This window comes from Oryctolagus cuniculus, chromosome X (assembly GCF_051225735.1).
Source record: "Oryctolagus cuniculus isolate XC-2025 breed Fujian yellow rabbit chromosome X, ASM5122573v1, whole genome shotgun sequence".
NCBI classification, from domain to species: Eukaryota; Metazoa; Chordata; class Mammalia; order Lagomorpha; family Leporidae; genus Oryctolagus; species Oryctolagus cuniculus.
Window position 1 is genome coordinate 107672301 of NC_142888.1, and position 26894 is coordinate 107699194.

The 26894-nt window shown below is 37.9% G+C and overlaps 1 protein-coding gene and 1 pseudogene across 8 annotated transcripts in view; one reads left to right on the top strand and one right to left on the bottom strand.

Moving 5' to 3' along the window:
* Window positions 1-5288, top strand: part of RBMX2 (RNA binding motif protein X-linked 2) — a 52189-nt gene extending 46901 nt beyond the window's left edge. For 2 of the 7 annotated variants that reach the window (XR_016227746.1, XM_089323899.1), the window contains 2 exons: window positions 4166-4203; window positions 4741-5288. Coding sequence is in view for 3 of the 7 variants with exons in the window: in XM_089323899.1 (XP_089180025.1) it covers window positions 4166-4174 (9 nt within the window). In the remaining 4 variants the exon portion in view is untranslated. Of the gene's footprint in view, window positions 1-252; window positions 1501-1761; window positions 1832-4165; window positions 4204-4740 lie in introns of all 7 variants that reach the window. The other 5 variants (XR_016227744.1, XR_016227745.1, XR_016227743.1 and 2 more) reach the window with 5 other exon arrangements.
* Window positions 5289-15939: 10651 nt separating this feature from the next.
* On the bottom strand, window positions 15940-26097 carry LOC149119720 (fibrous sheath-interacting protein 2 pseudogene; annotated as a pseudogene). Its single transcript, XR_016227747.1, has 2 exons — window positions 26067-26097; window positions 15940-21971 (listed from the first exon to the last, which is right to left on the bottom strand). The product of XR_016227747.1 is annotated as a fibrous sheath-interacting protein 2 pseudogene (transcript).
* Window positions 26098-26894: the final 797 nt, after the last annotated feature.

Below are 26894 nucleotides of genomic sequence, written 5' to 3' on the forward strand. Positions count from 1 at the left end.
TGATGAATGAACTTCCCTTTTTGCATGTACCTCTCTGTGGTTCAAGTTGGAATTTAAGGTTTTGCATAATATTGTTACATATGGAGTCAATAAAGTTCTCAGTTGCCTCTAATTGCATACTTCCTGCATGCTCTTCTGTAGAGGCAAGTCTAATCTCATGTGCAGAAATTTCTGCTATTATTTCATCTGTTAGTTTTGAAGCTGCATCCACAAATTCACAATCTGGTATCACCTCTTCCTCTTTTATTTCAGTTTCTGTCTCAGATGAAGAGACTACATATGCTAAAAGCTTGGAAATCATATCTTCTAAGAGGGAACGAGGCAAAACAGTGATGCATGACGGCGAGACACGGTTATCCTCAATGGCCTCGAGCACATTTCTAATGATGTTATCTTCCTGTAAGGAGGAGTAAGAAGTCATTGCTAATTCTCCTGAAACTAATGACTCTATTTGATGATCATAAATTTCTTCTAACAACAAATAATAGATTTTTCTTCCAAAATTGACGGTATCATTTTGTATAGCCATATGAATATGAATCAGAGATTTATATTCATCTAATAGCTTTTCATAAATTAGGCTTATCATTTTTTGGATCAGTTCTTTATATCCTTCTGAAACATGCAGATTTTCATCCAAGTTGTCTGTAACTAAAATCTGTGATGTGGTGAGCTCCAACACAATTGATTTTACTAATATTGTAACAATGTTTGTAATATCAACTTTTGCTTCCTGTCGGTCTTCAGAAGCCAAGACATTACATGAGAACATGTAAAGGAGTTTGCATAAAAGTTCAGAAATAACTTCCTCCAAAAAGACAGCTGAATTCACAATGAAAGACAGTTCTCTTTGTTGAGGATCTTTTGTTCTTTGTTTATAAGTATGGTCAACTGAACCTGAATAAAGAGTTTTATCTCCAGGTAAAAATGACTGAAGATGATGGTTAAATATTTCTTTTATTATATAACTTGCTAGTTTTGTAACAGGTATAGCACTTATGCCTTTTTTATCTTTTGTAAGAGACTGAGAAATATCTTTATAAATGGTATCAACCATAGCCTGAGTATCTTCTTCTGAAAGCATATTTTGTTTTTCACTTCCATGTTTGATAATGCATATAGCATGCTTAGAAATTATTGACATGATTTCATCCACTAGTCTCACAACTGTGTTACTGACGTCTGGTTGGGAACATACTAGGCTTTCTTCACTGAAGTTTAATGGACTTATTTGAGACAAAACCTGAGTGACAATTTTTTCCAAATGGGTATGTGATAATATGGTGGTATATGTTGTACAATTCTGATTTTGGAGTTGTGATTTACTAATTTCACACTGTACTCTTTTTATCAAAGCATCAGCATTGAGTTTTGAATATGATGTAACAGGCAGCTTTGCTATGATATCTGGAAGAATCTGGAAATCAAAAACTTCAGCCAAGATAATTTTAGTTACTCTTTCAGCCAATGTCCTTGTGTCACTGAGAAAATCCTTATTAGGTAATAGTTCTAGATTATATTCTTGTGAAATTTTGTTATACACCACATCAATAATTTTTCTAGTTATATCTCTATCTACTGTTGGCAAACACAGTTGCTCTTTAGTATTTTCAAGGATGCTAACCTTGGCTTTTGACAATTCTTCTATTATCAAATATATGAGTTCTTTAGCTCTTGAAAGCTGTTCTTTTTCTAAGTCTCTTATTGTTTTTGTTTTCACACTGCTGAATGTCTTATGGAATATTTTGCTTACAACCCCAGAGATCACATCTTCTAAAAAGGCTGGGGAGTAAACACCAGCAAAAAATGGTTGCCTTCTCCTATCATCAAGGTGTGTATTCGATGGAAGCAGCAAATTTCTATACTCAAATGGATGGAGATGTTGTTGGCAGATATTTTTAATGATACAACCCGCTATTCTATCAATAAGAACATCATTACTGCTTGTGATATTATGCTCCACTACTTCTGGAGACTCTGAGTTTTGCAAAATACTTTGGAATACTGAATCAACAAGATGCTGAGCATCATCCTCTGAATACAAAGATTTGGTTTCATCTTTATCTTTTGAAAATCGAATTTCATGTTGGGAAATTTTCATCCTAATATCACTGATTAGTTTTGAAGAGATTGTATTGACATTAATTCCTGATCTACCATCTGGGGTTTCACCACATGGAAGCATGCTAACTGCAGGTGGAAAGATTCTAGATAATATTATCTTGATTATGTCTTCTAAAAATGTATACGGCAGTAAGGTGTTATACAGAGATAAATGCTGACTTGGCTTGGTAAATTTACTGATGCCACTAAAGATGTTCTGAGTTATATTCTCTGTTGTTAAAGTTGCATAGTAAGAAGCTGACAAATCCCCAGAAAAGAGTGGATGAAATAGATAGTCAGAAATAGCTGTCACAATTAAATTGGTAATATTTTCCACAGAAATATCACTGCCTTTGAGTTCCTTATTAAAAGCCTCAGGGGCCAGATCATGCTGTTCCAGAATACTCTCATACACTGAATTGACAAGTTCATCCACAATATCTGTATCTACAGTGAGAAAAGAGTGCTCTTCATCATCACAAAGAATGCAGATTTTAGCTTTGTTAAAATGGTCATTTATTGAGTTAACTATTTTGGAGACTGTTTTATCAAATTCATGCTCAGTGTTATAGTTTGGATTGAAGACCTTTGATAAAATCCTGGCTACAATTTCTTCTACAAATGTATTAGGATAAAAACCCATACCTAGTGATGATGCTGGGGTCTTTTGGGGTTTGTATGATTCAGTGACTTCACTGAGAATCTCTTTGGCCATATTTGATACTTCATCCAATGGAGTCCTTGAACAAGGTAAATTTGTTCCACACAAAAAGGGCTGAAGATGGTTGTCAATAACCTCTTGAATAATAAGACTGGCTATTCGGTCAATCATAATTGGACTTTGGCTTACCATACTTTTCTGCATTGAAACAACAGAGTCAGACATCTGCAGAATATTATCATAAACAGACTCTGCCAAATTGTGGAGGTTTTTTTCTGTACACAGATGTTGATTATCATAGTTAGTGAGCCAAATCTTATGTTTTGAAATGGCCAACATAACTTTATTTACTATACAAGTGGATAGCTCATTAAAATCTGAAATTGTTAAATAGTTATTTCCCAAGCATGAGGTCTTGCCAGAGATAGGCATAAGCCGAGGTAACAGCTTTCTGATGACATCTTCTAAAAATGAGTGTGACAACATGGTGGTATATGAATGTTGAGCATGGTAATGGCGTTCTTTCAGGTTATTTTGGAGTTTTTGTAGTATATTTTCAGCCCTGAGAGGAGAATATGAATTGGGCATGAGCCTTCCTACAAGGTACAGTGGGAGCTGGTAGTCTAAAATCTCCATCAATATGCTATTAGCTATCTGTTCTGATATGGAAGTAATAGTATGTGCCAGATAATTTCTGCAGTTTACTTGCAATTCATATCCCCATAAAACATCATTATAAACTGAGTCAACAGTCTTATTAACACTTTCTTTGGAGAATGGTGGGAAATATATACTTTCTTCAATATTCTCCAAAACAGAGACTTTGGCATTATTAAACTCATTAACCACAGAATTCACACCTAATATATTCATTTCACTGAGCTCGGCCTCGGTGATGTTTACAGTTTTGGCCCACAATGAGGTATAGAGATTAAGAAAAATGCCTACAATGATCTCTTCCAAAAATGTGGCTGAGTAAACTATTGTGCTCATGCCTCCTGCATTTTGCATGCTATGAAATATGGCTGCTGTGTTCATTCTTTTATTTCCTGGCCTTTGCAGGGGAGGTAGATGGGATAATTTTCTAGGAAAGTGCTTATCAAAAAGGGTGTGTGTTTCAGAACAAATGGATTTGGGATCATTCAATGCCCCTGTCAAAGGCTTGCCTTCATAACTTGTGAAATTTACAGAGCCTTTACCCTGTCTTAATTTTTTTAATTCTGGCCTTTTTGCTTTTGGAAACCCAGAAAATTTCTCTCTAGTGCTATATGTTAATTGTTTGTTTGCTAAGAGTGGACTTCTGGGGGGCTGTGGTACATTTTGTGACAGTTCTTCCATTAAGGATTTTACCAAACTATGGGAAACAATACTGAGAATATATTCTTCATCTATTTCTTCCAGATTTTCTAAAAGGTCTGCCATGTCATATCCTTCAGATGGTGAGCATACATTTTGAAGCATGTTGAATAGTTGACATTCTGCTGATATTTCATTAGAGAGTTGGTCACTTGCAAGGGCATTGTTGTGGGCCCTGTGTTCTTCCAAAAGTATCTGAATAAGTTTCTCACTCACAGTATTCAAAAGAAAAACTGATTTGGGTGAGAGGTCTACATTTTTTTTAGGTATGCTATGACTGTGCTCATTATTTGGAGATGGGGATACTTTCATTCCTAGTCTGCCCAAATCAGTATTCCAATTTGGGTGCTTTTCTGGAAATAACAAGTCTACAACAATATTAAAAATTTTGTTGACCACTAGTTTAGATTCACGAGTTCTTAGGCTCCCAACCAGAGTGCCTAACTTACATGCTAGTGTATTTAGTTTATCTTCCGGTAGAAGTTGATCAATATGGGGAAGACTAGTTGATTTCCAATCTCTAGAGCATGTCTGTCTTTTCATAGATTTAGTTTTGTTGCAAATGGTCAAACTATGGCCTCCACGCATGAAAAGTGACTTGTTTCTTTGTTTACTTTCAGGATGAAGGCTCATCCCTATTTCTTTGGACAGAACGTGGATTACTCCCATTAAAAGATCCTGAAAGAGTTCATTGAAGTCTGTTGCAGCTACTCTTAGGCAGTAAATATATTTAGTTTTTACAGAAACCGTTTGTTGTGTAGTGTCTTCCTTTAAAATATTGTTATTAAAAAGGATTAGAATAATGATTTCAGAAATGCTTAAAGCAAGTTCTCTGATAGAAATGATCTGACTCTTAAACTCTTGGGAATGAACTATAATAAACTTTGTAAAAGTTGCATCTTTTCTTTCCAGTACTTTCTGAACCATTCCACTGTCTTCAGTGCAATCAGAAATTCTTAACATTATATGGGAAATAACTAATTCAGTAAGACGTTCACAAAATTTCTTAAGTGAGGAATCAGTGTTTATGCTTCTTAGAGTCTTTTTAAATTCATACTTTTCCCTTAATGGTGTGGAAATCATATAGACTTTTTGATCATGAGGACCTTAAAACAGAAAACATTGCTATTTTTAACATGTAATAAAGAAAAATGTTGACCATTCAAAATACTGGCTATATTTTTATGTTAATTTCAGCTTGGTTGCACATGACTCAAGAAATCAAGAAAGCTAGACAAGAAAGGTACTGGGTTTTCTTCAAATCTCTATTTCCTATCTGTGGAATCCTTACTTCAGCTAGCAATTTTAAGACAGCAGAATTGTAAGGTCTAAAGTGTTGGTTTCCTCCTTTAATAGCTATGTTGCTTTAAGAAGCTGAGAATCCTGAGGCAGAGAACATATTTCTAGCTTTAGTGTTGCAATGCCTTTGTAGGATTCCTGTGATTGCTAGAGACCTCATATTAGTATCTTAAAAAAAATTTTATTACTATACAGATTTCATGTATTTCATAGGTACAATTCTAATGATATTCATACTTCCCTCCCAACTTTTGTCCCTCCCTCAATCCCCTTCCTTCCTTCCTTTTTTCTTTAATATTTGAAAAAAATGTAATTTCAATCCACTCTATTATTATCACAGGCTTAATGCCCTACTAACCATAATATTCAACAAGTAAAGTAGAAAGGCCACAGTTTGTATAAACAAGGGCTAAAAACAACATGAAAAATTTTAGGATGTTCAGGAAATTATCCAATTTAGTATGTATAACTATTAAACTTAACTAAATGACTGAATAAACTTGTTGCTGTTTGACAGTTTTTGACACACATAACTGGCTATTTCATATAGTGAGCATTCGCAGACTGGGAATAGAAACAACATCTTTGAAAACATAAGTTTAGAATTCTCTACCCAAGATTTTAGTTCAGACAATGGAACGTGAATAGAATTAGCCACTGTTCCCATAAATGCTTGCCTATCAATTATTAAATGTCAATGTCTTTAACTATATACCTCAAAAATGAATTCAAGGGGGAGTTCCAAGATGGCAGAGTAGAGAGGGAGCTTAGTGCTCTAATCTAGGAAAAGATGGTTTAAAAAAGTGGAGAGAGTACAGTCTTAGGGAAGTGTTAGGGAGAAAACAGTAAAGGAAGCCCTACACAAATTAGAGGGACATGGTGGACCTACTTGGAGGGCATGGGTGCTCACAGCTCAGGAATCCAGCAGCTGAGAACCTACGCATCATTGTTGGAAAGTGAGGTGAGACCGGACCCGAACAGCCCAAGTCACTGGCAATAAAGCTTCAGAAAGAGGCTAGAGGTAACCTGGCTTAGAGCCCTGAGAGGGATAGTGTACCTGCCAAACTAGAGGAGAAAAAAAAAAGGAGGGACATGTTTCTCTCTCCCAATCACTTTACAATGGCATCTTCTAACAAGCTGATAGAGTGGGTGTCATTTTGGACACACATAAAGCTGCGCCAGCTCGTGTCTGCACCCAGCAACCAGCTGAGTGGAGAGTCCTGAATCTGGTGGGGAGAACTAACAGGGGGCTGGGAGCTCATGACTGTGGGAGGCTTAGGTGCCAGGACTGTGAAAAAAACTGAGGCTGTGTGGGAGGACTCACCACGTGGCTGGGACTTTGGGCAGTCACTGTGGGAGACTCCACATGCTCAGGGCTTCCTGGTTACCTGGTCGGGGACATTGCTGGGGAATCTGAGCTAACACTGAGGACTGCACAGGTCCTTTGTGTGGTCCTTGGGGCAGAGCAGATGAATGCTATACCTGCTGGGGTTAGTACTCAGGCACTGGTCACCTTTGAGGAGAGGGACTCAGCTGAGCAGAATAAACTTCCCTTCTGATTAAAAAAAAAAGACCACAGCTAATCTGGATGTGTCAACTTAGACATGCCCTTCACCCTGGAGAACTGAACAGAGCTCCCTGGCCACACCCACTACAAGCCTCTAGGTATTCACTGAAAGCAGATTCTCCACTTATCTACAGAGGAATAATACAAAGATAAAAGCCATCACAGTGAAAAAAACAAAGAAGAAACCAATGAGTATCTCCACAAATGCAGAATAACAAATGCACCAATTCAAGAAACAAGAATACCGAAGACAACATGACACACCCAAAAGAACACAACACTTCAATACTAGATTGTGAAGATGACAATATGGAAGAAATGCAAGAAATGGAATTTAAAAAATTCATCATAATATTACATAGATTATCAGCATCCCATATGGGCACTGGTTCGAGACCCAGCTGCTCCACTTCTGATCCAGCTCTCTGTTGTGGCCTGAGAAAGCAGTGAAGATGGCCCAAGTCCTTGGGCCCCTGCACCCATGTAGGAGACCCTGAAGAAGCTCCTGATTCCTGGCTTCAGATCGGTGGAGCTCTGATCATTGCAGCCATTTGGAGAGTGAACCAGCAGATGGAAGACCTCCCACCCTCCCTTCCTTTCTCTCTCTCTCTCTCTCTCTCTCTCTCTCTGCCTCTCCTTCTCTCTCTGTATAACTCCGAATTTCAAATAAATACATAAATCTTAAAAAAAAAGACACAGACTGGCTGACTGGATTAAAAAACAAAACTCATCTACTTGCTACCTACAAGAAACACATCTCACCAACAAAGATGCAGGCAGACTGAAAGTGAAAGGATGGAAAAAGATATTCTAGGCTAACAGAAACCAAAAAAGAGCTGGTGCAGCCATCCTACTATCAGACAAAATAGATTTTAACACAAAAAAAATGTTAAAAGAGACAAAGAAAGGCATTATGTAATGATTAAGGGATCAACAGGAAAATGTAACTATTATAAAAATGGCACCTGTCTATTTAGAATTGTTCAGGGATCTAAAGGGAGACATAGACTCCAATACCATAGAAATGGGGGACTTGAAAACCCCACTTTCAGCACTGGACAGATCAACCAGATAGAAAACCTGAAAGGAAACAGCAGATTTAATTGACACTATAGAACAAATGGACCTAACAGACATCTACAGAACTTTTTATCCTACAGTTGCAGAATACACATTCTTCTCACCAGTGCATAGAACCTTCTTTAGGATTGACCACATACTAAGGCATAAAGCAAGTCTTATCAAATTAAGAAAAAATCAAAATTATACCATGCATTTTCTCAGACCACAATGGAGTGAGGCTGGAAATCAGCAACTCAGGGATCTCTAGAACATATGCAAATACATCAAGACTGAATAACATACTCCTGAATGAAGAGTGGGTCATAGAAGAAATCAAAACATTTCTGGAACAAATGAAGATGACAACAGAACATATCAAAACTTATGGCATACAGCAAAAGCAATGTTAAGAGGAAAGTTTATAGCAATTGGTGCCTACATCAAGCAATTGGAAAGGCTCCATATAAATGAGCAATCAATGCATCCCAAGGATCTAGAAAAACAACAGAAAATCAAACCCAAACTAGTAGAGGAAAGAAGCAATTAAAAGTAGGGGCCGGTGCTGTGGCATAGCAGGTGGAGCCGCTTCCTGCAGTGCCAGCATCCTATGTGGGCAGCAGTTTGAGTCCTGGCTGCTCCACTTCCAATCCAGCTCTCTTCTGTAGCCTGGGAAATCAGTAGAGGATGGCCCAAGTCCTTGGGCCTCTATGCTTGCATGGGAGACCTGGAGGAAGCTCCTGGCTCCTGCCTTCAGATTAGCACAGCTGTGACTGTTGTGGCCATCTGGGGAGTGAACCAGCGGATGGAAGACCTCTCTCTCTCTCTCTCTCTCTCTCTCTCTCTCTCTCTCCTTATGCCTCTCTGTAACTCTGCCTTTCAAATAAATGAATAAATCTTTAAAACAAAGAAATAATTAAAATTAGAAAAGAAATCAAAAAATTGAATCCAAAAAAGCCATACAAAAGATCAGCAAAATGAAGAGCTGGTTTTTTAAAATTAAACAAAATTGACACACCAATGGCACAACTAACCAAAAAAGGGAGAGAAGACCCAAATCAATAAAGTTAGTGATAAAAAGGAAATGTAACAACAGACACCACAGAAATAAAAAGAATCATCAGAAATTACTACAAAGAGCTGTATGCCAACAAACTGGGAAACCTAGAAGAAATGGATAGATTCCTGGACAGAAACAATCTACCTAAATTGAGCCATGAAGACCTAGAAAACCTAAACAGACCCATAACCAAGACAGAAATTGAATCAGTAATAAAGGCTCTCCCAACAAAGAAAAGCCCAGGACCAAATGGATTCAATGCTGAATTCTACCAGACATTTAAAGAAGAACTAACTCCAATTCTTCTCAAGTTATTCAAAGCAATTGAAAGGGAGGGAATTCTCCCACATTCTTTCTATGAAGCCAGCATCACCTTAATTTCTAAACCTGAAAAAGATGCAACAGAGAAACAGAATTACAGACCAATTTCCCTGATGAACAGAGCCGCAAAAATCCTCAACAAAATTCTAGCCAATCGAATCCAACAACATATCAGAAAGCTCATCCACCCAGTCCAAGTGGGATTTATCTCTGGCATGCAGGGATGACTCAACATTCACAAATCAATCAATGTGATACATCACATTAACAAACTGCAGAACAAAAACCATATGATTATCTCAATAGATGCAGAAAAAGCATTTGATAAAATACAACACTCTTTCATGATGAAAACTCTAAGCAAACTGGGTATAGAAAGAACATTCCTCAACACAATCAAGGCAATTTATGACAAACCCATGGACAGTGTCCTATTGAATAGGGGAAAAGTTGGAAGTATTTCCACTGAGATCTGGTACCATACAAGGATTCCCACTCTCACCACTGCTACTCAATATAATCCTGGAAGTTTTAACCAGAGCCATTAGGCAAGAAAAAGAAATCAAAGGGATACAAATTGGGAAGGAGGAAGTCAAACTATCCCTATTTGCAGGTGACATGATTCTATATATAGGAGATCCAAAAGACTCCACTAAGAGACTATTGGAACTCATAGAAGAGTTTGGTAAAGTAGCAAGTTATAAAGTCAATACACAAACATCAACAGCCTTTGTATACACAGATAATACCAAGGCTGAGATTGAGCTCCTAAGATCAATCCCATTCACAACAACTACAAAAAAATCAGATACCTCAGAATAAATTCAACCAAGGATGTCAAAGAGCTCTACAATGAGAATTACAAAACACTAAAGAAATAAATAGAAGAAGATACAAAAATTGGAAAAACCTACCATGTTCATGGATTGGAAGAATCAATATCATCAAAATGCCCACTCTTCCAAAAGCAATTTACAGATTCAATGTGATACCAATCAAAATGCCAAAGACATTCTCCTCAGATATAGAAAAATGATGCTGAAATTAATATGGAGGAACAGGAGACCTCAAATAGCTAAAGCAATCTTATACAACAAAAACAAAGCCAAGGCATCACAATACCAGATTTCAAGACATGCTACAAGGCAGTTATAATCAAAAAAGCCTTGTACTGGTACAAAATAGATGGATAGACCAATGGAACACAATAGAAATGCCAGAAATCAATCCAAACATATACAACAAACTTATATTTGACCAAGGAGCTAAAACCAATCCCTGGAGCAAGGACAGTCTCTTCAACAAATGGTGCTGGGAAAACTGGATTTCCACATGCAGAAATATGGAGCAAGGTCCCTACCTTACACCTTTCACAAAAATCCACTCAACATGGATTACAGACACCATCAAATTACTAGAGAACATTGGAGAAACCCTACAAGACATTGGTCAGGCAACGAGTTCTTAGAAAAACCCCAGAAGCACAGGCAGTCAAAACCAAAATTAACAAATGGGATTACACCAACTGAGCAGTTTGTGTATGGCAAAAGAAACATGCAGGAAAGTGAAGAGGCAACCGACAGAACAGGATAAATTATTTGCAAACTATGCAACTGATAAAGGATTAATAACCATAATATACAATGAGATCAAGAAACTCCACAAATAACAAAACAAACAACCCAGTTAAGAGATGGGCCAAGGACTTAAACAGACATTTTTCAAAACAGAAAATTCAAATGGCCAATGGACACATGAAAAAATGTTCAGGATCACTAGCCATCAAGGAAATGCAAATCAATACCACAATGAGGTTTCACCTCACCCCAGTTAGAATGGCTTTCATACAGAAATCAACAAACAACAAATGTTGGTGAGGATGCGGGTGAAAAAGGTACCTTAATCCACTGTTGGTGGGAATGTGAACTAGTAAAGCCACTATGGAAGACAGGGTGAGGATACCTCAAAAATCTGAATATAGACCTACCATATGACCCAGCCATCCCACTCCTGGGAATTTACCCAAGGGATTTACCCAAGGGAAAAGAAAACAGTAAACAAAAGAGCTATCTACACCTCCATGTTTATTGCAGCTCAATTCACAATAGCTAAGATATGGAACCAACCTAAATTCCCATCAACAGAAGACTGGATAAAGAAATTATGGGATATGTATACTATGGAATACTACACAGCAGAAAAAAATGAAATCTGTTCATTTGCAACAAAATGGATGAATATGGAACACATCATACTTAGTGATATAAGCCAGTCCCAAAGGGACAAATACCATATATTCTCCCTGATTTGTGAGAACTAATAGAGCACCTAAAATGAAATCTGTAGAAGTAAAATTGATACTTCAAGAAGGGTTGACAGAAAGAAGTGGCCATCGAAGAAGGAGGTTCTTTTCTCTAACGGGAGTAGAGTACTTCTACTTTGCTTATGGTCTTGTCCAAATACTGACGGAGTTTGTGTACTCAAAAGGCTTCCATAGCCTAGGCAGCTCACATCAAGAGCCTTAGGTAGTCACTGATGTAATACATAAGAGTGTGAATTGCTAAATTAACAACAGGACTCACTGTGCACTAACTCCCCATGCAGGACCTCTGTCCTCAGTGAGTTGTATTATGAGAGTTATCTGTAAAACTAGTTCTCAGGTTTTGTGTGTGTGTGTGCAAATTGTTGAAATCTTTACTTAGTATAGAGTTGGTCTTCTGTGTACAAAGTTAATTGAAAATGAATCTTAATGGAGAATAGGACTGGGAAGAGGAGAGGGAGGAGGTGGAGGGGTGGCAGTGTGGATGGGAGGGCGGTTTTGGTGGGAAGAATAACTATATTCCTAAAGTTGTAATTATGAAATTTGTATTCCTTAAAAAATAAATTAAAAAATGAATTCAGTCATTACTTTGCCATCAATTAGCTATGCATGAGGTCTGCCTATAATGTAAGAAGTCTTTTAAAAAGAACTTTTAGTTTTTTAAGATTGACAGTGTTTATTATCTTTTAAAATTAAGATTATTTGTTTTTATTGACATACAATAATCATACATATTTATGGGGTACAATATAATATTTCAATACATGCATATACATTGTAATGATCAAATTAGGATAATTAGCATCCATCATTTCATATATTCAAGATTTGTTTGTAAGAAGAACTTTTAAAAGACCTGTTTGAATTTCTTTTCGGGAATTGTCTTTAGAGTTTTATGTACCACTCAAGGAAACTGGTCTCATCATTTCATAGACATACCTCATGCCCAACCAAGATCTCTTGCTTTAAAATTTGCCCATTTAATTTCTTTTTTTTTTTTTTTTTTGACAGGCAGAGTGGACAGTAAGAGAGAGAGATAGAGAGAAAGGTCTTCCTTTGCCGTTGGATCACCCTCCAATGGCCGCCATGGCTGGCGTGCTGCGGACGGCACACCGCGCTAATCTGATGGCAGGAGCCAGGTGCTTTTCCTGGTCTCCCATGGGGTGCAGGGCCCAAGCACTTGGGCCATCCTCCACTGCACTCCCTGGCCACAGCAGAGAGCTGGCCTGGAAGAGGGGCAACCGGGACAGAATCTGGCACCCCCACCGGGACTAGAACCCGGTGTGCTGGCGCCGCAAGGCGGAGGATTAGCCTAGTGAGCTGCGGCGCCGGCTTGCCCATTTAATTTCATCTGTAGATAGGGAAAACTGAACAACAGCCCTCCCAATAAAAGTTACCTGAAAGCGTATTTTTTTCTTTTAGCATACCAACCAGTTGAAAAATGCCCAAGTAGATAAACAGCCACCCAAATCTAAGACTGCTTCCAGAGAAAGCAGTAAATGCAGCTTCTTAGGTGTAAAGGTAAAAACAAAATTCTTAAAATTATCACTGATTTCTCATCTAAAAACAGACTAACACTTTATTAATCATCTCTCACTCACCTCTGGTTTCAAAGTTCTTGAAATGTGTGACCACAGATGTAGTAATATATCTTGCTACTAGATGGATTTCATTTGCTCCCAGTTCCTGGTCCGTAAAATCAATGACTTCAGCCTCTTCAAAAGTCGCAATTTTCTCTGAATTTGGGGACTTATTTTCCCACTTTTCTAGTAAAGTGAAGTCTCCACTGGCTTCGTGGCTTTTGTTTTCTTTTTCAGTTTTACAGCTGAATCTTTTGCCCCATGTTTTAAGTAAGCTGTTCTCACCCTTTTCTTTAGACATTACAGACAAAGCCCTTTCATTTGAGATTAAAAGTGGCTGCACCATTTCCATACTTGCATTACCGTGGAGAGAACCCAGAAATTCAGAACGTCGCAGCACATTGTCGATATCATTTTCTGCAGCTAAACATACTTTGACTGGAGAAACAGATGTCTGTGTTTGGTTTGAGTGAAGCATTTGATTTTCCTCTGCCTCTCCTTCTCCAAAGGATGTGGCGTGCTCTAGTGTTGCCTGTGCAGAGATGATGGATTTCTGAGGTAATTTCGGTAAGACACTGTCTTTAGGGAGAGTCTTGTTTCCTTTCATGCCTTGATCAAAATGGTGAAGGTCTTGTGCTTCACTTCTTGAATATGATGGTTTAAATTCTGGTTTGAGCTTTTTCATTGTATGTGTGGTTTTTGTTGTATCTCCCACACAGTGGCTGGCACAGGAAGAGAATTTTGAGGAAACCCTGTCTGATCCTTTCGAATCTCCCTCTGAAGGAAACACAAAAGCAGGGATTTGTGAAGGATCATTCCTGTGGTTAACTCCCTCTAACTCTGAGGTGGGCATTTTCACCCTGTTTGTGAATTCGTTCTGATTAATATTGCAGTCTCCTTTGAGCTGATCTTCCTTTTGTTGATTTTTGATGAAGGACTCGTAAAAATGAGTACACTGCTCTATCAATGTGCTGATGATCTGACTTGTTACTGTGCTGTCTTCAAATGCACTATCTGAAGATAGTCCCACTTGGAGTTTTTCTTGGTCTAGCTTGTTCTTAATTATACCAAGCATGTCCCTGACAGTATTGGTAGCATAAGTAAGCAATTCTGTGTGGAACGAATGAAGCTGTCGAAGGGTGTCCTGTATGTTTCCTTGGGGAGTCACAGCACTATGTTTAGATTCATCAGGAAACACATTCAATGACTGGAAACTTGGTAATAATTTTTTCACTGATGGTTTCTGTTGGACAGCAAAAAATTTTTCAATAGGCACTTTCACAATTTCTGAGAAAGTGTATCTAGAAATGTGCTTAAGCTGGAGGTCTGCAAATGACTCTAAAATGTTTAGAACTCCTTCGATGATCTCTTGAGCGACTTGGTGGCTAGAGAGCAAATCACGTGTGTCTTCTACTTCTGTGTCATATATTGGTGTACTGTTGATGTTGTTTGATCTTTCTAGAGCTTGCTTTTTGCTGACTTGAGTTTCTTTACTATCTTTTAGGAACATCAGCGTTGAGAAGCAGAACTTTAGTTTTTGAAATAACATTTCAATAATTGCCTTGCCAAACATATTAATTTGTGTTTGGGAATCCACAGCTCTTTGAAAACTATGTTGCCTGCTTTCACAAGCCTTAAGAGGTGACAAATTTAAAAGTGAAACAGGCTGCTCTAGTTCTTTTGTTTTTATTAAAATTTCATGCAAAACAGTCTCAGTTATCATCAATAGCTTATGTTTTTCATTTTCCATCTCACTTGATTCTGTTGGCCTTTTACCAAATATTTGCATAAAAATGTCTTCCGTAGGAAAAATCTTTTCCGGCTGTGAACAAACATTCTCTAAGTAAAACTGTGCTTCTGGGTTTGGAGGAGAGATAGTACTTAAAATCTTCCATAAATGTTTTCGGTTATCTGAACATGAGCCTTTTTTTGGGTCAGCCAAATTGTTCTTCATGGCATATACTCCTTGTAAAACTGTATTTACTATTTCACGTGCTTTCTCGAGTTGATCAGAAGGAAAAGTTTGCATGTTTACCATTGCTCTACTTTGCTTTACCTTTTGAAATTTATTCACAGTTGTCTCCAGAATATTGCATACTATATCATTGGCATACATTTTTAGTTCTGCAGTGGGAAGTTTTGTTCTCACTGAAGGTCTTTTGGCATCTCCTGTTGATAATAGTTCTTGCAGCCCAATGATAGTCTTGGACTTGCTGTCTCTTGGAATCTTCACTCCAAGACCCAACTTGGTCTTGCTTTTGGCCTTACCACCACCAAGTTCCAATGGCGGTGTTGCAAATTTAGGCAGAGAGGTAACTTTCGATTTTGTTTTGAAATCTTTTTTAAAGCCTGGCCCAGGGCTGCCCTTGGGATTCATTTTAGAATTGCATGGCCTCAGAAATCGTGATTCATGAGACTGACCTAGATCCAGCAAAGCAAAATTTGTGATCTTTGTAAGAACATTTTGGACCAATTCTTTGCCCACTTGCAATGGAAAACAATGCAATGATGTGGTTTCCATTGAAGTAACATTTTTAGTGCCCGTAAAAGGATAACCTCGCCTTATTAAATGTTCAGGGAATGCTCGTCTTTTTTCTGCTTGTTTCACTCCTTTAAAGCATGATACATTCATCAGTAATTTATCACTGCCAGATGCTTCCAGTTCACTCCTAGTCTCATTATTTTCATATAATGATGTCAGAACTACCAAGAGCATTGTTTCAAAAACATTTTTAATTATATCATTTGTGACACTGCCTATACGTGATTGTAAGATATTTTTTTTGTGCTGCTGTTCTAATTTTAAAATCAGATGGAAAACGAGAGGGATTGTTAAATGGAGGCCAATGGTCTTTGTCTTCCATTACCCTTCGATAAACCTTCTTTACAATTTCTCTAACTGCACTGAACAAAGGTGATGTTTTCTCCTGTCTAGATTCTCCATTTCTAAATATTCCCTCCAAAATCCTTCTCAAGTTTTCCTCTTCTGATGAAATTTGGTTTTGATCCAGGCATTTTGAAATCAGAGGAAGTTCAGTGTTGTCTTCCACCTTTCTTTGACCATGCAATAGTTTATTTTGTAAAGCCGGTTGTGGGAAGAGAGTAAAATTGTGTTTTGAGTGAAGACTACTTTCCTTTAAAGATATTTTATCATGCAGACTCTTCAAGATATTGTTGACAGTTTCACTTGCAATGGTGTTTTCTAGAAATAAAGTAATGTTTGGATATGAATATGTCATTTGGATTTCTAGATCTACGTCATTTTTAATAAGCATCAAGATGGTGCTAGCAATGATTTTTGCATATTCTTTAAGGCTAGCTTGTGATAGGTGGATTGCAGGACCCCATTCTTCATAATTAGCAAATTTATCATCTGTGACTCCTTCACTGAGAATGGTTTCATTTGTTGATAGTTTCAGACCATTCACATCAGATGATATTTGGTTTGATTTTAAAAATACAGTGTCATCTTGTTTGTAATTTGTAAATTCTGGGCTAATAAATGATTTTTCTCTAGGCTTGGAATCAAGAGTAAGTAAATCTATTCTTTCTGTGGCAAAAGATTTTAATCTATCTAAAATAGCTTTAGTAATGCAGTTAGCATTTTCTTCATATGAATTAAGGGCAGATTGCTTGGTGTCTTGTTCCTTAAGAACAGTTGCTTGAGAGTCCATAGCAGACTGTTGACATTGTTCTTTTGGATATGCATCACACAGTCCTGGGGACATTCTTGCAGACATGGAATACTTTGCACTTAGGCCAACCGTAACAGCAGAACTGATATTTTCAAGAACTATATCCACCATATCATTAGAAATCACAGCAACACATGAATTAGGAACTAAAATCATTGGGACAGCCATATTCGCACACTCAGGGACCATTTCAGAATTGACTTCAAGATGTCCCCAGCTTCCGTTACCTTTATGACTTGACGTATCATGTGGGAAATTATTCTCCTCTAGCATTTTTTCACAAATGTCACTTAAGATACATTCAATGGTTTCTAGTATTTGAGACTGAAGTTTTTTTCGATAATCCTTTTTATTAAACAGCTTTTTTACGACATATTCTGGCTCACTTGAATCAATCTGTGTGTCAGAAATACTTTTTTCACACTTGCCTTTAGCAGATAGACAATCCAACACTGTATTAACAATCTGACTTGTAATACTTTCAGAGACCACAATATTATGTGTTAAGAATGGGCTTTTTGCTTCTTTATCTAACTTCCGTTTGATTTCTTGTAAAATCTGTTTAGCTACCTGCGTTGCATATATATGTAATTTAGATGTAGTCAATTGACATTTTGAGGTGGCCTTTCTTGACTTCTTATGATCTACTGAGTGACAAGATAATTGATCACTAGAATATGAATTTTTGGTTGATGACCATGATTGACTTAAAGCAGTCACATCCTGCTGTAAAGTCATTGGAACTCTGATAAGAGGACAAAAGTATGATTTTACTTTAGAAGTTGCAAATCTTTCCAAATTTGCTAATACTGACTGTATAATATCTTCAACTACATCTACTGTGGTCAATTTATCAGCACTAAATCTAGTAAGTGAACATGGGTTTCTGTCCAGTATGGTAAAATGAACAGAGGGCTTTTGTCCACTGGCATGTTCAGGGAAACAGATGCTTGTGGGGTTGCTTAAAGTGTCCCATCTATTTTCACCTGCATTTCTATCTGTCATGGTTGCAGAATGAAGTTTTTGAAATATGGTTCTGATAATATTATCTGCAACAGTGATAACATCTGCTTCAGATATTAAAGGATCCATTGTTTTGTCCAGGCCTTCAACTGGCTCATCATTGGCATGAGGGGTGTCACATAACTTGGAATGGAGGACAGGACGTACATTTATTTGATCAATTAAATCATTTTGGAAAATTTCTTTCAAAATATGTCTTATAATGGGCACAACTGGGGACTTTTGTGGCTCTCTAAGTTCTGATTCAATTTTTTTCAAGGTTCTTTCTAATTTCTGCTGTTCAAGACAATCTGATTTAGTTTCTTCTGGTGGCCTTTTCTCTCCATCACATTCTTTCTCTGTATCTTCAGGATCTTCTAGATAGGTTTCTGGTCCAGCTCCTCCAGGAAGAAAATTGCCATAAACTGGTTTGTACCTGTAATATTCAATACTTCTCTCTTCCAGTTCAGTTTCATTAAACTTATCTGGAGGCATTCCATCTAAAATTAAATTGACTAGCTTCTTAAGCATTTGTTTCTCTTGTGGAGGGTTGTGTACACATGTTTCCAAATCTGGCAAGCTCGCATTTAATTCAGTTTGAATAGCCTTTAAAATAGCACTTGATGCCTTCTTTGTTCGTATGTGTAAAGCAGACTTCAATAGTTTGTCATGTGTGGTAGGCCACATATTGGTACCTTCACTTTCCCAGTCTGTTGTGTTGCCCTTTTTATTGCCATTGATTACAGCACCCAGAGTTTTAAAACTTCTATTGGCAAACCCTTTCAATATAGCAAAAACTGTTTCAAGGATATCTGAAGCCATGATTTTTAGTTTATTTGTATACTTTTTTGGCATGCTCCCGGTTTGAGGGACAGTAGTTTTACCCTTACTGGTAGTCACCTCTTGACTGCCCTGCTGGATCACACTGGACATCATGCTGGAGATGATATCAGAGCATCTGCTCATTTCCTCCATAAGTGAAGCAAATGAAAGGCTGCTAATATCAAAGTATTCTGAGGTCTCTTTAAATTCTGAATGTTTCAAGCTGCCATTCATCTCAGCACTACATAATTTTGTAATGATATATTCTAGAATTGTATGAGAGATCAGTTGAATATCTGGCTGCATTTCAGTGTTCATTCTCAAATTTTCATTACTCCTCTCTCCCTTTGGCTCACTATCAGATTGGGGAGAATGCGGATAGCCTCCTACAAGATTACATAACATATCACATAAAATGTCTCCAATTTTATCTAATACTTGCCACGTGGTACATATGTGAACTTCTTTTTGCCCAGGAGGACAATGAAAAGGAGAAAATATTGGTTGATTGATGTCAGTATTTTCATACGAGATTCCTTTGTTTGAAGGCAATGGAACATTGTGTTTTTCTGGCTTTTCATTTAACACTTCACAAATACAGCTTACTAGTGAACTTGTCATAATGTCATTGTTTAGTTTTGTGACAAAAGAATCTAATTCGTTTTCAGTGTTAGCAAAAAATCCTGTATCTGTAAATTTCTTGGCAGGGCCCTTCTCCCTAAAATTTTGATTTTGCCTATTGTGTTTTAGTTTCTTCTGTATAGAATCCAGAACAATTTTTACCACTTTAGTTGTGTATGAGCTAAGTTCAGATTGAAACAGAGATTTCTTGCTAGGTGTAGGCTTCAAATTGCTAGTATGGCTTTCTGATTTGAAGCATTTTTGCAATTTTCGATAAAGGAATGACTTCAGCTTCTTAAAAATTGTATGAGTGATCTTATCATTAATATGAAATACAGTGTCAGATGTTGATTCATTATTTCCAGATTCTAACCAGAGATGGTCTTCAGGATCAGTACTAAGTGCAGCTATAATGTTCATCTTCTTTTCACTCTCAAACCATATTTCTAATGGATCTTTATCTGGTATTTCCGCATTATTGAGAGAAGTTTCATGTACTGATGAACAAGCAGAATGTTTACTGTCATTGATGATGTGAGTTGAAGCTATGGAGAGTATTTTTAACACAGCATCTGCTATTTCATGAGCTACTGTATCGATTTCTGACACAGAGAACATCTGGCCCAACTGTTCTAGATGTGATAGACCAGATTTTTCTGAAGTAAGAGGTGTAGCTTCTTGATCAAGGAACACAGAAGATGTATCTTTAAGCACTTCTGCTAAAATATTTGTAATTATGTTTTTTGAGGCTTTTTGTATTTGATGCTTTTCATGTTGACTGAAAATCCAAGTATCTTTATTCAAACATAGTGTGTCTTTAAAAACATCTTTATTATTAAAAGTTGGAAAGTTACTCTTTAATCCCCAATCTTGAAATGCCACTTTGCCTTGACAAGCAGGCGTTGCAGGTGAATTGGCAATTTGGTTGTATTTAAGATCAGCGTTTCCCTGTGCTGACTGGCGATTAGCCAATTGTTCTTGTAAATTTGCTTTTTCATCCTTGATACATGGGATCAGCGCCTCTTCCACAATTTTGTGTTCTTCTTTTTCATCTTCAGCATAAAGGACCATGCCAGGCACATTAATAGGTGGAAACAGTTGCCTATTTCTAGGACCAGCCACCCCAGTGCCAGCAAGTCTGTTTTCTTCAGTGATAAAAGGACTGCCTAGTCTGGGCTGTCTAGTCTTTCCGATGTCTGTTTTCACTGATTTCCAGTGTAGCTGAGTCAAGATATCATCAAGTAGCCGAAGGGTGGCTACTGTCTCTTCACTTGAGGTAAGCCTTTCATTACAAAGTCCAGTTTGTATATAATCCAGTATAGTGCAAATTGCTTCCTCTATATTAACAAGCAGAGAGGACTGGGACAAAATATTTGACACTAAATTTTGTATTTCTTCTTCAGCAATCAAATTGGCTGCATCATATTCCACACTAGACTTTCTTTTGCCAACTTTTTGAAAACACGTGTATGTTGGATCTGTCAGACATAGCTGATGAGTGGATTCAGGCATGACATCATCAGCAAGTTGATTTTGCTTAGAAGATGCAAGAACCAACAGCTTCTCTAAAATTACATGAACCATATCCTCTGCGATGTCACCCATGTTCTCTGAAGCATAAGGCAGTGAACCTTCCGAAGGCTTTTCTGTGGGGGAAATGAGATGTTCTCCACTGGGTGTTGAGTCTGATTTAAAGTGGACTGGCACATCTTGTGAAAACACTTCCATACATTTTTTCTGAGCTGCAGACTGTAGTTTATCAAGCACGCTTTCCACGATTTCATCAGCTGCTGAAGAGGTATCAATGTCAGAGAGCAAGTCTTCACTGTCCCTGTCAGTCTGGTCAGGCAAATCATCAGCTACAACAGTAGAAAGGGTGGGGATGGCCTCATTTAGATTGGACACCATTTCCTGAAAAATGTTTTGTAAAATTACCTCAGTTTCCTCCTTTAGGTAACTCTTAAACTTAACAAAAGCATTCGTTAACTCCTGCTTCTCGTTTTCGATTGTTGCTTTCCCACCTGAAGACTGTGGGTGTTCTAAGTCATCTGTTTCAGTGGCAGCATCCCTCGATTTCTTTGAGTTGCGCTCAGTTGATACAAAAAGGTGAGTATCTGATTTACAGGCTTTGAGACCTGTGTATTCATAGACCTCGTCGTCATTAATTTCAGAGGGCACAGATTGTCTTTTCTTGGGATGAGCTTTCTCCGCAGCTGTTCTATTTATAGGGGCAGGAGATGGTATTAATGGTGTGGTTGGTTGCTCCATTGACCTATCAGCTGCCTTTGCAGAGGGCTCTGTCTGAAATGTCTTCGTTCCTGTATACATCAACATGTAACTGCATGTACTACAGGAAGAGGGGGCAGAGTCAGCAGATACTGGGTGTGCATTATTTTTTACTCTTTCTTCATAATTTGTGATGGCTGGGTATAATATACTGGTAACTGAAGCCACAACCCATGCCATTATATTACGAATTATACTATTCAGTTCTTCAGAAGTTACCTAGAAAGAAGATGAGCAGGGATACAAGGAAAATCAAATATAAATTCACTCTATTTTAGGGATGAGGGCTAATCTTTAATTTCATACATCAAACAACAAGTAACTAGAATACAGTCATGGTGTAGAGGGAACACAAGAAAGGATCTCTTTTGAAAATCTGATCAATTTCAAGTCAGTTTGTTCTCTGTAGCTCTGATCTATTCTTCAAACATGATTCCATTTTATTTAAAATCCCTTGGGGGTTTTATTTTTAGCGGTTTTTTACCAGGAAAAAAATGACTTTTTGGTAGGAAAACAAAAGCTAAATGGGTGCTTAGGTTAAGACAAAACAAATGCTTTGACAAGAAGTGAAACTGTGTTTATGATCTATATGCTATTGTAAAAAAACAGACTACCTCTACCAAACCATTTCATTTTTATTTATTTTTTTTTTATTTTTTATTTTTTGACAGGCAGAGTGGACAGTGAGAGAGAGAGAGAGAGAGAGAGAGAGAGAGAGAGAGAAAGGTCTTCCTTTGCCGTTGGTTCACCCTCCAATGGCCGCCGCGGCCGGCGCGCTGCGGCCGGCGCACCGCGCTGATCCGATGGCAGGAGCCAGGAGCCAGGTGCTTTTCCTGGTCTCCCATGGGGTGCAGGGCCCAAGCACCTGGGCCATCCTCCACTGCACTCCCTGGCCACAGCAGAGGGCTGGCCTGGAAGAGGGGCAACCGGGACAGAATCCGGTGCCCCGGCCGGGACTAGAACCCGGTGTGCCGGCGCCGCTAGGCGGAGGATTAGCCTAGTGAGCCGCGGCGCCGGCCCCAAACCATTTCATGAAGCAAATCTGTAGCCAAAGCATTCCTGTGCATTCACAGAGATAACGTTCTGCATAGGCATGTTTTCAGCTAGGATGCAAAGAGAAACATTAAGACCAGGGATCAGCCTGAAGCCTTGGTGGTCACTCTGCTACTTTCCTCTGTCAGTTGCCTTTTGTAAAAGCAAATGATTACAGCTAATTGTTAAGGATTAATTGATGGGCAAAATTAGCACTGATGCTTCAGGAGGAATGAATGGGCTTTAGGTTTAAAAAATTATCAGTGTAAACTGTTTTGATAGGTAGAGGACAGATAATGAAGTAAAGGAACACATTAATTTAGTTAGAAAAAAGTGTTGAGCCAGAACTGAGCTTCAAACAGTCAAGAAGGACCAATAGTAAAGGGAAGCTGGGTCTCCTAAGGTCTGGACTGAAATGGAAACTCAGGAGCCAGACCTGAATTACCATTTCCTTAGTGTTTAGTTGTGCTCATGTCACAGCTTAGAGTGGCCCAGGGGTAGACACCAACTGCAGCTGCAAAACTTTGTATCTGCTCCCATACTTTTTGTATTATGCACTTAAGTGTTACAGATCTATTTGCGGAACATAAAAATCCTTTTCCCTATAATAAAATGATACATATTTTCAGTGATTGTTACGCTCAAGACAGCCAGACCAAGAGTGCTACCTTCCTCTCACATGGACTCATACTTTTAATTACATTTCTCCCTGAACATTTTCAAGTGTCCTAGAATACTCTAGTATTTCTTGATCTACAGGTTGGATCAAAATGTTACATTTGGTGATAAAGCATTGCATTGATGTTGACATTTTAAATTTCCCCCCAAATTGACATAGTTATAAAACCAAAAAGGAACTATTATTGTGAATTTAAAACCCTCAGATAATTTAATTTTTTCCAATAAAAAAAAGGCACTCTGCAAGTCAGTGGCAGCATTGGCTGGACACCTGGCATTTGGGCATCAGAGTGAATGGTTGGATCCCTATGATGTGGTTGTACACCTCCTCCCTCAGTTATCTCCAAGGTTAGCTCCTAGATTGTTCAGGTTTAGGCCAATGTTCAAAGAAAAGTTAATACCTTGTTGTATTGTCATATACTCTCTCCTGACCCATTGAGGTGGAGGGCCAACTTAGAGATCAGTTATTATTTCACTCTTAATTCCCAAATCTCTCAGTGCAGCTTTTGTTGTAATAAAATACATGACATACAATTTACCATTTTAAAGTGTATCATTCAGCAGTGTTATGTATATTCATAATGTTGTGCAACCACTATCACTATCTTTTAACTGCATTTTTAAACCCATGATAAAGGTCAGATCATTGGCAACTGAGTTTGAAAAACATGCACTGGAATGAAAGCATATAGTTAGAAACATACCAGGGGATTCCAATTCAATCCCATCAAGGTGGCATGTACCAATGCCATCTCACTAGTCCAAGTGATCAATTTCTGTTCACAATTGATCATAATGATAGCACTAAGAGCCAAAAGGATCACATAAACAAGACTAGTGTCTGCAAATACTGATAGAATAAAAAAGGGAGAGAACGATCCAACATGGGAAGCGAGATACACAGCAGACTCATAGAATGGCATATGTCCTAAACGGCACTCTGGCCTCAGAATCAGCCCTTAAGGCATGCGGATCCGGCTGAAAAGCCCATGAGAGTATTTCAGGCATGGAAAGCCAAGATACTCTGGCAAAAAAAAAATGACCTAAATGAAAGATCTCTGTGAGTGAGATCCCAGTGGAAAGAACAGGTCATCAAAGAAGGAGGTACCTTTCTCTGAAGGGAGGAGAGAACTTCCACTCTGACTACGACCTTGTCTAAATATGATCAGAGTTGGTGAACTCAAAAGGCTTCCATAGCCTTGGCAACTCATGACAAGAGCCTTGGCAACTCATGACACCATAAACAAGAGTGTCAATTTGTTAAGTCAACATCAGGAGTCACTGTGCACTTATTCCTCATGTAGAATCTCTGTCCTTAATGTGCTGTACAGTGTGATTTAATGCTGTAACTAGTACTCACAGTATTTTTCACTTTGTGTTTCTATGTGGGTGCAAACTGTTGAAATCTGTTGAAATCTTTATTTAATATATGCTAAACTGATCTTCTGTATATAAAGAGAATTGAAAATGAATCTTGATATGAATGGAAGGGGAGAGGGAGCGGGAAAGGGGAGGGTTGCGGGTGGGAGGGAAGTTATGGGGTGGGGGAAGCCACTGTAATCCATAAGCTGTACTTTGGAAATTTATATTCATTCAATAAAAGTTAAAAAAAAGAAAGAAAAACATACACTAGAATGAAAGTATATAGTTAAAACATACTTGTTTTACATAAATATGTCCTCAATCAAATACTTTTAAGAATAACATCTGAATATTAATAGGGAATTTACCCACCTTCTTGGTCTAAATCCATTCCAATACATATGTGCCAAGAATTTCACTAGGTATTATTTTCTTATTACCAGAGATCACATACAGCAGACCTACATTTTTATTCCTAGGATAGCTGAGAGGAAGCAATTCCAAACTTGATATATAAAATATGGTCACTGTTAAATGTTTCAATGAAATGAAATGTGATAAATAAAATCTGATTCTTCAGATTATTTTCATTATACTATGAAACTAAGAAATATCCTTTTGGTGCCATTGTGTTTATTTCATGGTCTATGAATTCAAGAATTATATGTGTGAAACAGTGTCTAAGAGCATGTGCTACTCCTTGTAATCCTGTAGTTGTTCATGCTTGTTCTGTCCAGTCCTAGAGTAGAAGCTCATAAAATGTACCCTCTCATCTTTACCTGGTACCAGTTCCAGCTCTCAGTTGACCAAGTCCTTTCTTTTGATGGAGTACTCAACCTCAACCTCAAATTCTTCTTAGTGCTTGAAAAATTAACCGACAGACTCAAGCATACTGGCTTACCTGCCTGAGGGGCCAGCCTGAGGGTCTGCAAAGGCATTTCTCATAATGGCTTCCCATTATGGAATGGGTTTATCATATTTGGATGCTTTTCCTGTGCAGGCTAGACCTCCTAAGATTCCCCAGCCCACCCTCCTGAGCCCCATATCTAAAGGGCCAACATTTTCTTTTAACAATAAGTTTGTATCCCTGAAAAACTGATAGTGAAAGTCAAAAAGAAAAGGCAAAGAGATGGACCAATATGAACAAATGATTGCTGGCTGTCTAATTCAGATTTTTCTCTTATACCATATTATACAATATCTTTACTATGTTACTTATATAGTGAATTTCATCATACATACTTTTTCTTGACAGAGATGTTCATTGCTGTACTCTTGTCTGAAAAGTCAAGAGAGATTGATTTCATTACTTAGGGTTAAGAATTTATGGAATCTTCCCCCAACTGTCACATTACACTTTCTTTTAAAGAGTTATTTATTCATTTGACAGTCAGAGTTACAGAGGTAAAGGGAGAAACAGAGAAGAGAGATCTTCCATCCATTGGCTTGTGGCAGGGAGCCCTCCCCTCGAAGAAGAAAAAAATTGACTAAAGGCAAAAACGGTAGAGGCTTTCAAGCAGGGGCTTCCTGGGACAGGGGGTGGAAGGTGCTTTCTGGGAACAATCGCAATGCAATTAGGTCAACTGCAGTGATGTGGGTGCACGTAGGCATGGCTGTGTGATGCAGTGAGTGTAAGCAGGGCTGCAGTTCTAAGATATCCAATCAAAAGTTGTATAACTGAATATGTATTAGAAAACTTACAGTCATTTGTGCTAGGCTATATAAGATAATACCCTGCTTTGTTCAGGGCCCAGAGATGTTAAGGACTGTTTCAAAAGTTAGCTACTGTATCTTAAAAGTCCAAAAAACTAAAATTGCCCGATTGTATACCTCTTTGTATATGTTATAGTTATAAAATCATATGCTGTCATATGCTAATCATTTTTAATCAAGGTTTTCCTGTTTTTGAAACTAACCTAGGTAACAAAAATATCATGTCTCTTGGGAAACTTTCATTTATTTTCTGACTGGCTTTATTCAGTTTTACTGCTAAAGAACTGAGTCTGCTTATTTTAAAATGTTTGTGTGATCATTTTATCTCTGAGTCTTTGACTATGAGTCTTTCAGTTG